This window comes from Paramisgurnus dabryanus, chromosome 22, assembly GCF_030506205.2.
Source record: "Paramisgurnus dabryanus chromosome 22, PD_genome_1.1, whole genome shotgun sequence".
NCBI classification, from domain to species: domain Eukaryota; kingdom Metazoa; phylum Chordata; class Actinopteri; order Cypriniformes; family Cobitidae; genus Paramisgurnus; species Paramisgurnus dabryanus.
Window position 1 is genome coordinate 23,264,907 of NC_133358.1, and position 15,165 is coordinate 23,280,071.

At 37.8% G+C, this 15,165-nt stretch overlaps 1 protein-coding gene across 2 annotated transcripts in view; it reads left to right on the forward strand.

The window, feature by feature from the left end:
- Positions 1–1,118: 1,118 nt before the first annotated feature.
- The window catches only part of sh3kbp1 (SH3-domain kinase binding protein 1), a 50,262-nt gene continuing 36,215 nt past the window's right edge, over positions 1,119–15,165 (forward strand). For both annotated transcript variants that reach the window (XM_065258388.1, XM_065258389.1), the window contains exons 1-2: positions 1,119–1,438; positions 12,537–12,694. In XM_065258388.1, the coding sequence (XP_065114460.1) occupies positions 1,435–1,438; positions 12,537–12,694 (162 nt within the window). In that variant the 5' untranslated portion in view covers positions 1,119–1,434. The remainder of the gene's footprint in view (positions 1,439–12,536; positions 12,695–15,165) is intronic.

Below are 15,165 nucleotides of genomic sequence, written 5' to 3' on the forward strand. Positions count from 1 at the left end.
ACAGCAATATATTTTTAGCATCTAGCCTCTCCCATACTCAGGGATAGATATTTTATAGCAATATTGCTCCACTAATATGTTCAGTTTAAAATTTGAACTGATTGTAATTAAACCTTAGTCTGTCCATAATCTCTCTCCTTGACATGTTGCGGAATTTTTTTTCTTCTATTGGATTGTAAAGTTCTATGGCCCTTAAAGTTTCTACAAGATGAACAGCAAAATCACAAAATATATCAGACTTATAAGTCACTGGCTTACACCCTCTTGTGGCAAAAATATGTAGTAAAAAGTCTGTGTTTCCTGTTTTTGTGTTGTGACTTTTATGGTTTGCTTTCTCCTGCTTTCCACACCATTACTCCTTACAAGCTGACAACAAGTTTTGCTGTCTAAGCACATTCTTCTTGTATGTGATATTTGTAACCATCCCAAGTTTTATTGCAGTTAGTCCATTAAAGCACAATAGGGGTAAATCCAAAAGCATGCATGTAGACATAAATAAAATGGAATATGGGAGGTGGGAAAAGGGACTATTTTATTTTTGTGTATTCATTAAGGGGGCGTGAGTAAAAATGAATTCAAAGGTGCACTGGTGGTATATGGCCATTGGGTGGCAGCAGTGACTACTGAGAGAGGTATAACAAAATATTTGAACCTATATCTAGTTTTACCAAATGATGATTTGCATTTAATTTTGTTTAACAAATGAAGTTTATGGCTAATTTGTAGAGGGATTTGTACATATATTTTTATTCATAACAAGGAATAAAAATGTATGTAATATAGAAATACAGGTTATTAACGCTTTTTCTATAATTACTATGATTTTAAGTTTTTTGACAATACGTACATTTATCAAAACGTAACATTTTTGTACATTTCATTGCATGTTTTCTTCATACAAACACAACATGTTTTGTTATGTTATGTTATGTTATGTTATGTTATGTTATGTACTTTATGTTAGGTTTCGAGTAGATCAAATCCTTAGGACTTTTTTTAATAAAAAATATAAATTAGCCCACATTTAAATTAGCGAACAGAAAATATCGTTTGATGGGCTCGCTTATCACAGGGCAGCCGTCCACTTCTCGCGAGATCTTTCGGTTCTAGAGCGCCCACTGAGCGCAGTGACGGCAGGCTGGAGTTCGTAAAGCGACGGAGGCGAAACTGCTAGGCGCCGTGCGGCTGGGGCAACATCCAGATCATCTCATTCCCCTTTTCATTGTTGCCCCTGCCCCTGTTGCCCTTTTAATGAGGGGTAAACTTAATCTTAAAGAAATATGCTTAGAGCCCGCGTTCCTTCCTTGTAAATGATCGTTGGCAGTGCTTGAGTCCGCGGGGTCGCATCTCCTGAAAGTAGCGGATTTCTATCTTTCTCTCAACGTTGAAAATATCGCTCTCCTAGACAAACGCGTCGAGTATACAAGTTCATAAATGGGTAAGTGCAACAGATTCGTTGAAAGACAGTGTATATTGAGCCAGATATTGCATTTGGATATCTATCGATGTGACACAAAACATTTATGAAACTAAGATGATGGAATCCTAAACAGTGTTTGCATGACGCGCCCGTCGCGCTCGTGTTTCATGATGAATTTTGTAACGGTGTTAGAAATATGAAGCTGATCGTTTCAAGATGTGGACACGTTTACGTATTTTTTTTCTTCCACTTTGCTGTCTCCGAGCCAGTGAAGAGTTAAAGACTGAATTTCATTTCCCGCTGAGGTTTCCTGCTCTCCTCCAGCTGCCCGTTACACAGATGTGGCTACAGTACATCAGTCGCGGTTATAATGAATTGCGTATTTATCTGTGACAATGACGTAACAGCGCGTCGCGTTCATTTTGGTGTAAATATTATTTGACTCTTTAGAATTGTTAATGGACTTTAAATGTTTCTGAACACCAGTTGTTTTAGTTTATGCCAAAATCAAATGCTTGTTAAATAGTATCGGGTGGTTTGAGAGTGACATTGCATCATGTGGTTCTGTAGGCAAAATATTTGTAAGAAGTTTTTGGTTTATCTGTATTGTTTGTATGCTTATCTATATATTTTTTAAACAGAAGGCCTCCCCTGACGCCCACAAGCACAACACTGTCATTAACCGGGAAGCGGTAGCTGTTTTTGCCATCTGAGCAAAAAATATCTGAGTATCAGTTTTGTTTTAGATTTGAGAGATAAAGTGAATCTACACTGACATGCAACACAGCGCTGTGGAAGTCATGTTGTAAGCATTTACAGTTGTGGTTTGGCAGATGCTTTTATCCCAAACATTCAAGTTCTAAATTTTCGTGGAATCGAACCCATGACCTTTTTACTACGAAAGCAATGCTCTTACCAAATGAGCTACAGGAACTTGCCATATGAACATATTTATTCATTTAGCAGATGCTCCAAAACAACTTATGAATGAATGCATTTAACATTTTGCAAACAGTAAGCATAACTGATTTGCAGAATCAACGCCACTTTCTCAAATCTTACCATATTACCAAGCATATTAAAGACACTGTCGCAAATTATTTTGATTTGCACTATTAACATATTAAAAGTACTGGCAGTGACATCAGGCTTTGCCCTTATAAAACAGATCTTTTCAGTTAGACGATGAGCTTATCAAGGGATTCGGGTTTGTCTTTGACAAAACACTTCTTTCGTGCACCCGTCTCTCAGATCTTTTGGGGAAAGTCATCAAAGCCTTGAGATAAGCAGGGTTACGTGTTGAAAATATAATCAGCATGATGAAGGTTTGAGCACACCGCCCATCACATACCGGTGCTTTGCTTACATTGTTTAGCGAGGAAGGCCATCGGTGTATATACAAGATTAACAGATAATAATGTTCTGAAGCCGGAGTATAGACATAAAACATGCATTATAAATGCAAACCAGATCTTTGTTGAAAAACTGGACATTTCATGTGCCTAGCTTAGATTAAACACATTTTAGCATTTATTAGCATCATGAGACACCAGATACAAAACCATGTAAAGTGATTAGGAATGAAATCATAACAGGCCAAGTATAAAATAAACTTTCAGACTAGTACAAATGATTCACCCATTATTTCTGATTCAGCAGTAGCCAGCTGGAACGACAGCTTTACTTTACTTTACTTTAAAACTGAAGCATGAGACATGGAAGTCTCATGCTTCAGTTTTGAATTCAGTGAATTTCTCACTTACGGGGACTCCCTATGAATTTTCATATTGCATGCAAGTTAATTAAACCCATATCTGCAGTGGTTTTACTCCCCAGTGATGTGTTGAGCTTTGGATTCTTGGAAATGTTACCGTTTCTTTACTATTACGGCTGCTGTATCCTGCTCTTTCTTTGCCCTTTCAGCATACAACAGGGAAGTACTTAAATGCATGTTTGCGTTTAGTTCCTCGTATTTACAGATCTTCCGTAGTTTCCACCCTGTTGTGATAGTTGTTTTGTTATTGCCAGTGCAAGCAAAAAAATAATAATTTTCTTACCGCAGGTATATCACAAGACTTTTCTCCCAAAAGACACCATGTTTGGATATTGGCCTTTTTTTATTGCATCGTAGTATCAAATGAGCTTCATAAAATATACCACAAGACAGTTATTTAGAAATCATCATCTGCTCCATACTGATGGAAAATGTGCAGCAATATAGCATCCCATATGTTTTAATGTGGGCAATAGAAGTTGTTTTTTAGTGTAATGTTTTTCTTAAAAGAGGAAAGATATGTTGCGGAGTAACCACGGATTTCTTAAGCAGGTTATTGCTTCATTCAAGATTTAAGTTTTTGACTTAATGTAAGCGTTAGTACAAAATAGATTTTAAGAAATAATGTAAATCTGTTTCATGAATATCATATGCCCATGTTTTAAATTCTCTTCCACTGACAATCCACGAGAGCTACTTTAAGAGTTTTGTATGATGTTATGCAACAGTTTCAGTGATAATAATGTACGGTTTGTCATATTTACTGACCCACATACCCGTAAACCACACAGTTAAATAATAATAAAACTGCACAAAATCTGAGCACTGCAGGATGTCATCATGTCCACAGTATAGCATACAAACTTCAAAGTGCTTTATAGATACAAAGTAAAATGTCTCACTTGGAGCTCTTTTTAATAAACCATATGCGTTGTGCATCTGTGAGAAGTTAACCATTCGGTGTCTTGCACCAGTCATGTTCTTGTATCTCAGAGTTTTTCAACGTGAATGAACTTTAACCTACATAATCAGAGGTTTGGCTGAAATGATTTGGAAACTTAACATACATGGTGACTCGCATGTGGTCACAGATGATCCTTTTCTTCATTTATATTTTTTGGTTTTAATAATTCCTTACATTTATATAGGGCTTTTCTCAGTACTCAAAGCGCTTTACATATGAACGGGGGAATCTCCTCAACCACCACCAATGTGCAGCATCCACCTGGAAGATGAGACGGCAGCCATATTGCGCCAGAACGCCCACCACACACCAGCTTATTTTATACGTGACAGCTTTTAAGGAAGCATGAAACAACATTTAATATTTCATTTTATAGTTTCATTTTATAATGTTATATATGAGGAGCTCATGTGCAAAAGCCACTTTCATGCTATAGCCAATATGGCGATGGTTTTACGTTGATCAGTTATCAGTTAGCAGCGGATACATTGGTGCATCTCTAATCAGGTAAAGGTGACAAAGAATGCATTGAAATAATATGTAAAACACCACGGTTTTTCAATATTTTACTATGTTCTTTCCTCAACTTAGATAAATTAATACATCCCTATCTTTTTTCAATGCGTGTAATATAGGGATGCTAAACAATTAATCGCAATTAATCGTTAGCAGAATAAAAGTTTTTGTTTACATCACATATGTGTGTAAACTGTGTATAATAAATATGTATATATATATATATATATATATATATATATATATATATATATATATATATATATATATATATATATATATATATATATATATATATATATATATATATATATATATATATATATATATATATATATATATATGAACACATTCATGCATAATTTTAAGAATTTTTTTAATATATATTAAGTATTTATATTTATATATAATATAAATTATACATAAATATACAAATGTATATACACATGTAAACATTTCTAAAACATATACATGCATGTGTGTACATTTATTTATACAAAGTTATTATACACATTTCACACACATATATGATGTAAACAAAAACTTTTATTCTGCTAACGATTAATCGCGATTAATCGTTAAGCATCCCTAGTGTAATTTAAGATTATCTTTGTACAGTGTGTCGTGAATGTTAGCATTTAGCCTAGGCCCATTCATTCCTTAAGGCTGGTTCACACGGCAGGATAATTAGGCCGAATTTAGCCCCGATTCACCCCTTCCGACAATCTTAAGGATGCTCCGATAATCGTAAAATAAACTGATCAGATATTCTTGCCGTGTGTGGTGTGTTTAGACTGCTCTCGTCTACTCGGAAGCACCTCGGGGCCGCTCGGATCTCAAATCGGGGATATCCAACATGTTGGATTTTTTTGACCCGATTTCTTCTCGTGTGTGGTGTCTCCCGGGGACAAACGAGCACGCAGCTTGTGGACTGTGACGTGTAGCCAATCAGAAAGCGAGGTGACGAGGCAGCGAGGATGTACCGGGAAACAAAATCACAGGTCACAACAACTCACCTTTATATCATGATGTAGCAAGTATAGTCCATGCTCGCATTGTCTTGTCTCCACTTCTTTGACCATCGCCTTTTCTTTTGATAACGTTTTTTGTCGGTTAAAAACAAACTGCAAACTATCGCCACTGCATCCTCTTCGTCCGCCATGATTGTTTACTCTGAAATCACATTTGATCTAGAGAGATTTTGCAAGATTCCCCGTCTGACCGGGAGACTGCGGCGCACCACTAACTGTACGACCAAAACTGTTAGACCCGCGATGTTTTATTGCCATGTGTGGGGTCTCTCAGGGTTGGAAAATCGGCCGACGATTTTAAATTCGTCCTGTCTGAACCAGCCTTTAGGATCCAAACAGGGATGAATTTAGAAGCCTCCAAACATATCCATGTTTTCCCTATTTAAAGAATGTTACATGAGTAGTTACACGAGTAAGTATGGTGGCACAAAATAAAACATGGTGATTTTTAAGCAGATCAAAAATGAGATCTATATTGTATGGTTGAAGAGCACTTAGTTTGCAAGCACTTCCTTTAAGTGCCAAAATTTTCCAGAGATGGTTTTACATGTTACAACCCTAGGATTTGCCCTTTAGAATAAAATTGTCTATTATTACCTTATTTGTAAGGGTCATGAATAATAATGTTGTGCCCTGCTCTGATTGGCTTTAATGCTCTGTTTCTTATGCTGCAGTCAGACCAGCCGTGGTAGAGGCGTCAGGTGTGAGTGATTTCTATGTTAAGTCGATGTGAAGACGCGTTGACGTGTGTCTGGAGGTCTCGCGGCGCGAATGAGGCGTTTATCGCGGCGCAGTACACGCGATTCTGCCTCATTCTCGTGTCTAGTTTGGGCTAATTGAGCGTTGCCGCGGGAAACGCGTAAGTTGAAAAATTTGAACTTTGCCGCGTTAACCAATCGGGAGCTTGCTGTAGTAGTGACGTGATTACAGAAAGCGAGTTAGGGATGCAGATTTCCATGTGAATCTGACTATCGATGACTAGAATTTCATTCGCGAATGAAGCGAGTAAACTCAAAATGTTCAAGCGACAAATTTGACACGGTAGAAGGGATTTGACGCCCCAAACATGGCTGGTGTGAACCCACAGTTAGAGCAGCTGTTTGGTGTGTGTGTGTGTGTGTTTGTGCGTGCGTGCGTGCGTGCGTGTGTGTGTGCGTAAGTAAGTAAGTAAACAGACCTTATGTTTGTGCCTGTATCAGACGAAGATACAGAATTTGAGGAGTAATCAGTTGTTTGGAGATTGTTATTGGACATTTCTGGGTGGTAAGTTTGTGGGGGGTTTTCCAGAATGGACCTGCAGAACGCAACTATAACGTCAACAGTAGAACTTTAGCCTAAACGCAAGCGTATAGCATTAACAAGTATATAGCGCTAACTCAGCAGTCACAACTTTGTTTTTACCATGGTAACACAATTGTACTAAATTTAATGTTGGGGATGTACATTGCGACTGTAAAGTTACAGTCGGTGTTATATTGAGATTCGTCTGTTTTCCAGCTGTCTTTTGCATGCATAAGGTTTACATAAGGAGGAAACAATTACGTTTGAGGCCCAATGATATGTCATTACCATGTACAGAGCTCTTATTATTCTATCCCTAGGTAAATACAGTTTAACATTCTACGGCACCTTTAACAGACATCTTATTTGGCAACTGGACAGATTTAGGACAAGCAATAATAACACACCGTGTGCTTTAATAGTCATTTCTGCAGTCAGGTACAATAGAGAGTCTGCTATTTCTGGACCGCCCACACTGAATCAGCTGATTCATGCATATTCATGTCATTGTTATTTTTCTCTGTTGCCTTGACAACAGAGCTGACTTAAGCTCAGATGGAAGGACAGTGCCCCCCTCCTAACCAGACCACAGCTCTGAAGATAAGTAGAGGAATGTATGGTCTGAAATGGGTTAATAATAGTGATCACAGTCCTGTTATGAATGTAGTATGCTTTTGTTAGATTCTGCAATATTTTTGCAATGTATGATGTGTCTGGGAGGGATATTATTAGATGTTTTTTTTGTCCTGTGATGTTTGTACTGCCATCCATAGCTGGATTAGTTTCAGGCGGGCTTAGTTCAGAGGTGTGTAATTAACTAAGGTTGCGTAAAATAGTTTGGCTGTAAAGAATATCAGCTGTGTTATTTTACAACTGTCAAACACACACCCATGGGCTGACCCCTGGGATTTTTATAAAAATTCTGATGCTTAAAATAATATTTCACCTCTCCTATTATGCATTATTAGTCTATTATAGTCAGACTAGCAGCTGTGGCATCTATTAATGCTTTTATATGAATCACTGACTAAGTGAATAAATAATGAACTAAGCATTAACTTTTTTGTTAATAATTTGCATACATTTTTTTATAATTTGTGCCAAGTCTTACTAAAGTCTTATTTAAATGCCGAAAAAGCTATTTCATGTCCTTTATTATGCACTTCTCTCACTGATTCTTGATTGATTCACTTGGTGACTGAATTGTTTTAACCGTTCATTAAAACGAATCTGTTTAAAAAAGGGTGTCGATTATTTGTGTTTTCCATGAAGACACATGACAAAGACACCTGTCAAGAGCCAAAGGCGGCATGAAATTTAGTGGGGGCTGCCGCCTTCAAATTCAGCACAGTATCTCGATAATATCCAATGTTCAATATTGCCTGCCACACTGTTAACCCAATATTAACTATCAAACCAACATAAATTGAATTCTGAATCCTCTGAGCTGTAGAAGAGCATGTATTGTAACAAATAAAAGCAAAACCTGCATATGTTTATCACCTCAGCCAAATAGAGTATGTGTTGCATCTTCTGTGAGCCTATCACACCTAATTCTCCACCAGTCGGACATGGCCTAAACTGTGCTAGCTCTCGCTTTATTGAATTACCTATCTCAATTATGTTTGTGTCGGTATATTTAATGCAATCAGTATTAGAGAATTAATACAGATGTACCGTACATTTGCTTAGCGTTACAGATTACATAATGCTCCCAATAGACAAAGAAAGAAAAGGGACTTTTGTTCAGGTCCAGCACATCATTAGCTAAAGAATTGGTCTTGTTCCTTATCAATACAAGGGAAAACGTACATTTACAAAATGTTAAATGTGCTCTCATTTTTAAGTCTCTTCGGATAATTGCGTCTGCTAAATGAATAAATGTAAATGAATGCAGTGTATTCAAGCTTTACATATTATCAGTACATTCATTGCCTGGATATCAAACCCTTCATCTTGCTTTTGCTAGCAAAATTTGCATGAAATGCACTAATAATCCACTCATTTAACTTAGAATAGACCTCCAAAGATTTATGCAAGCAGTGTGCAGTGCATTATGGGTACATTATTAATGTAACACAAGTAATTGATTGGGCATGCCCAGATTCACTGTGTATTAAAGATGTGTTGATGTTTAATGCACGAGCTTAAATGTTGTGCTGATAGAAAAAAAGCGTGTTACATGTTTTCACTGAGGTCTTCTAAAGCCCAGAGTATAATATAGTTTATGCACTATGCAGATATTCAAGGCTTGGGCATTGTGACAAAATTCACCACATCTCCTTGGCTACTTACTACATTTCCTGTGTGCGCCTTAGTGATCTATGTGTATTAGGGATGCTTAACAATTAATCGCGATTAATCGTTAGCAGAATAAAAGTTTTTGTTTACATCATATATGTGTGTGAACTGTGTATAATAACTTTGTATAAATAAATGTACACACATGCATGTATATGTTTTAGAAATGTTTACATGTGTATATACATTTGTATATTTATGTATAATTTATATTATATATAAATATAAATACTTAATATATAAATTTTTTTTCTTAAAATTATACATTAATGTGTTCATATTTATATATATATACATATTTATTATACACAGTTTACACACATATGTGAAGTATACAAAAACTTTTATTCTGCTAACGATTAATCGCGATTAATTGTTTAGCATCCCTAATGTGTATGCTGGGTTGCAAAAAATCCAGCTGTGCGCATACCATCGCATACACGTAAAAAATGTATCCATACTTTGGCCATACTTGGGTTACGTATGTAACTGTTGTTCCCTGAGAAGGGAACGAGACGCTGCGTCTCCCTTGCCATACTTCCTGCGTCCCTGTAACGCCGTCTTTGTCAATATTTCAGATAGCGATATACTTCCTGGCTCCCGCATCATCCTGTCTTTGTCATTAAGTCTCACCATTGGTTGAATTTGATATACACATTCAGACGCACTTACCCCTGGAGGCGTCCCCAAAGTGTCACCGCAGTGACGCAACGCAAGTTCCCTCAAAGGGAACTGTAACAATTTATCTTAAAAGGTAACACAATGTAACCTTGCTCTCAAGGGTATTGGACCTGGAAAGTCCTTGAATTTGAAGTTAACTAAGGTGTGGGAACCCTGTTTCTATGTTTTCACTGACTGGCCTAAGTCACTGTTTGATAAACGTTAACACATTTATGCCAAAGTTTGGTACTTTGAGTCAGAGGCTTGCTCGTAAGCAAAGGGCCACAGCAAAGTTTGACCACTGAAAGGAGAAAGTCACAAACAAACAGGAAGTAGGAGGCTTGCTTTGTTGTTTTATATTTTTGTCTGTCTGACTTTAAGGTGTATCTGAGTGTTTGTGTGTGGGCCTGGTGAGAAAAGGTCATACTGAAATGTTAAATAAAACAAAAATTTGGCGGGCATGACAGATTCAGTACTCTGGTTCCGGGGGTGTATGTGTGTGAAGGAGATGTTTTACTGTAAACCATGGCAGCTGCGTTTTATGTTACATTTTTCCTTCTTATCCAAACCTCAAACAGCTGGAAGACAAGATGGAGAGAGGACACAGGATGCGCGTATGATGTCATCAAAGCCTAGAATAAAATTTTAGGGAATGATCGTGATGTTTCAGAGTTGTGGAAAGTCAGTGTGAAGTTTAATATTAAATGTGTTCTCACACCATAGAAAAAAAGTGTTATTAACCACCCACCCAAGTAAATAAAATAAACTATCAAAATCTGTCTCTGCTGAAACCCCGCCCACTAAAGGGAAAGCTGCCGTCTCTTTCCACTTTTAAATACCGTTACAACCTGTATGGATGCTTGTGATTGTGTTAGAGGCGGGGCTATGTTCAGTGCATCACCCTTTTAACCCCGCCCAAATAATTCTGAACTCAGAATTGGTGAAAAACTTTTTGATGGTGTAACTCCACATTTCAGTGCTGCATAGTTCAGTCTTTGTAAACATTTCTAACATTTCTAATGTATTTATAAACAATTGTCAGAAATTACTTTATCTGGTCTTTAAAGGGACATTCCACTTTTTCTAAAAACATGTTTATTTTTTAGCTCCCCTAGAGTTTAACATTTGATTCTTACCATTTTGGAATCCAATCAGCTGATCTCTCGGTCTGGCGCTATCACTTTTAGCATAGCTTAGCACAATCCATTGAATCTGATTAGACCATTAGCATCACACCTACAAAAATAACCAAAGAGTTTCAATATTTTCATATTTAAAACTTGACTCTTCTGTATTTACATTGTGTACTAGGACCGACGGAAAATTAAAAGTTGCGATTTTCTAGGCCGATATGGCTAGGAACTAGACTCTAGCCTATACTCTAGGCGTAATAATCAAGGACTTTGCTGATGTAATATGGCTGCAGGAAGCGCAATGATATTACGTAGTGCCTGAAAATAGTCCCCTGCTATTGAAAGATACTAAAGGGACTATTTTCGGCTGCTGCGTAATAGCCTGGATTTTCTTAGGCATGGTCTCTTATGAACAATAGACGATCAATAAGCTAAAAATGAACATTGTAAATTGTGTGTATTTTGGCCTTCTGATCAATGCAGAAAAGACGAAAAATCTACAGCTTGTGTCTGGGCTCCATAAGCCATTAAGGATGATGAATGACTCTTTGAATCTCTGTCTAACAATAAAAACTGCAGTGTTTCTGTATTTATATTGTGTGTGTGGGTTTGTGTATGTAGGTGTTTGGTGTGTATGTAGGTGTACGTTGATATGTTCCACCAGATGTTTGGAAGTCTTCAGTACCTTTGTATTTGTTATGGCTGCAGGCTCAACGATCGCAATTATACGAACTCATGCATCTTTCCCTGCACAGCTAAGAAGTTTCCAGAACAAGACTGCAGAGACATCTTGCTGTGTCTGTGGTCTGTGATTTTATGCACTATCATCTTAAAGTATCTGACGTCTGGCCATCTATACAATTGAGTGGTACAGTAAGTCAAGGAGGGGTGGTTTAGAGCTGAGGTCGAGTTGCACTGAAATTATGAAATGTTTTTTCCTCCGTGCTGTTGACGCACACGCTTCGAGTCAACAACGTGAGTTGCGGCACAAAGCTTGAGCCGTGTAGATGTTAAAAAGGATGTTTTGCTGCGTCGCAATGAATGCGTTTTTGCATGTGTGCAGGGCGTCTTGCAGGGTGTAGGCGTGATCTAGGCTTGTGTGGCACAGTTTGATGACTCATAAACGCATCACTGCAATGTTTTATCTCCATCCCTCATGCCCATCCTCAAGGTTAACCCCCTGCTGCCCCATTTATGACCTCATGCCATCACTATCAGATTTAAATTCACAGGATTCAGGAGTGCATATAGCACCTCCGCTGGAGTTCATCAAAGTGCACAGAGAATCTTTAATGTCATGTAGTAGCTACGAGCATTCCTTTGATTTCTCAGGCTTGTGTCTTAATCTGTCTCGCCTAAAAGATATTTCCCGCTGCTAAGTGAAAATCTGATGTCCCAAGGGCTTTTCAGCTCCATTCTCTCTGTACTCAAATCTCTCTCTCTCTTTTTTTCTCAGTGGAAGCCATTGTGGAGTTTGAGTACCAGGCCCAGCACGATGACGAGTTGACCATCGCTGTCGGTGACATCATCAGCAACATCAGGAAGGATGAAGGGGGCTGGTGGGAGGGGGAGCTGGACGGTCGAAGGGGTGTCTTCCCCGACAATTTCGTCAGGGTAAGTGCAGAGCTCAGCCATTGCACCCATGACCTTTTAACACAGGAACTAGTGTACATACTCTGAGGCTAACAGCTGGAAATTGGACCTTTGTCTTGGTTTAGCATGAATGAGTTTCTATCAGCACTAACTTTGGAGTGTGGGTGTTTGTGTTGTGCTAAACTCAGCAGGCGATTTTAACCGCTGACTGTCAAAGGATTGAGAGCTTGTGTTTTAGAAGCACTGTGGAAAGAAAGATTGTGTGTTTATCTTTGAAACATGCGCTGAAATGACAGCAGTACTTTAGGGCCGTATTGCACAAGGGATCCTGCGAATAATAACAAGCAGATTCTCACAGATTCAGGTGTGAGGAACCCATGGAAGCCTGTTGGTGTTTTAGCGCTTCATGCTTGTTAGCACCAGCAAAGTGTGATGTGGGAACACTCCCAAAATTCTCAGCACTTTCTCAGTAAAGTACTTGTTATATGCTAGCTTTGCAAGTTTTTATGTTTTACTGTACATCGACTTGTTTTCAGAATTCAGAATCGCAGGGTTTCCCGCAGAAAATGTGTTAGTTAAGGTGGTAGGATTGTGCGGGTCCGAGGGCGTGGCAATTAAAGGGGGCGTATGCGTCATGATGAAAATTAAAACATTTTAATAAAATAAATAAATAAAATATTTATTTTTAAAACACTCAATTAAAACGTAATTTTGAAGAAACTATGACAAAAAATGAACACATGCTAGATTATTAATAAATTAAATGTTTTTACCTCTTAACGGGAATAGCTGCGTGATGAAGTGAAACTAAAGGGTTAATAAACACAAAACTGAAGCAGATGTTGTTGTAGAACGTCTGCCGAACGATGATAGATAGCGCAAAAAAGGTAAAAACTGATTATTTCCCACTATTAAAGGCGCTCTAAGCGAATAATGTGCGACGTCACTTCCTGTTGATGTTTGAACTGTTTTCAAACAGACAGAGCGTAGCTAACTCCTCCCGCTCCCTTCCGTGCTTTCATGAACGCGCCCAACCCCCACCCCCAAATCCTTCTTGTCGTTTATTGGCTGGAATACTTTGTTTTGTTTTGTGATGCTAGGTTTGGCCACTTGTTGATATTGCCGTTTGTGAAGCCTGGGCTGTCTACAGAGATCGCGTTTTTTTACAGTTTGATCAGCGGACAGGCAGCAAGCAGATAGTGAGGAGATGTTTCCGGTATGTAACAAAAAATGTTTTATGGTCTAAAACGCTTCAATTCGCTTAGAGCACCTTTAATTGCATTATCTTAAAGGAGTGTAACTACTGTAGCATGTAAATAATGCACATAAATAAAGTGAGCAAGAGCGCTCAACAATTATATCGAATCAACAGGCACGTGAAACCCTAGGTTGCTCAAACAACAAAATCACCAGCTAACTTACTTTAAAATTGCAAGAACTATAGACTAATACAATAACAGGCTGGCTTGAATAAACCCAAAACATAAGTCCCAATTTTTTGGACAACCTAGTTAAGGCGGTAGGGTTTCCAAGCTTAGGCGGGCCACCTTAACTGAAATTTCAAATTACATGTATAGCCTTTAGCATATGGCACTTGCGAATTTTACAGTTTTGTACATGTTTTCTTGAGCATCACTGCTGCAGTAGACTTAAATGAAGCTGGTGGTGCCTTTATTAGCGGAATTTCTCCTTCGCTTGCCGCTCTAAACTGTCCGCGCCACAAACGCATGCACACACACGTGAGGAGGAACTGTGAGGTTGGCAACAGATTTGCATACTTCAAGTTGATTGGACAGGTACTGTCACATCAACACACGCAGAGCTTATTCAAAATCATACATTAGCGGTTTTATGTGTTGTTTTTTCACCAAACTATATTAGAAAAGCGCACATGCGTCCCAAACCATGGTAGGATGACGGGACGAATCGATTCTTTACTGAGAACCGTTACACCCCTACTAAAAATGTATCTTTAGTACCTCTTAAGATGTTCTTAAGATCATCTAAGTGCACTTCACTGTGCTATTTTGAGACACCATGAAAATGAACTAAAATGCACTTTTAACATACTATCTCTGTATTAAAAAATGTATTTAGTTAACACTTGTATTAAACTTGAACTCAGCTTTCATACAAACATGGGTTCAAGTTTACTACAAGTGGTACCTAAATAAATTTTTTAAATACATTTTTAGCACATTTTAGTTCATATTTATGGTGTCTCAAAATAGCACCGTGAAGTACACTTAGATGATCTTAAGAATATCTTAAGAAGTAAGATGAATTTTTAGTATATTAAGTACAAAATTAGTGTGCGAAAATTAAGCACTTTAAGTACACTATGGAAGTATACCACTCTACATGCTGATATATTTGAACTTACCTCACTAATCTCTGTAAGCAAGAGTAAATTATGAAATTTCATATTTTGATAAATTATATCAACCCAGAAATGCTGTTTTGTAATAAGTAGTTTTGTGACTATAGTATGC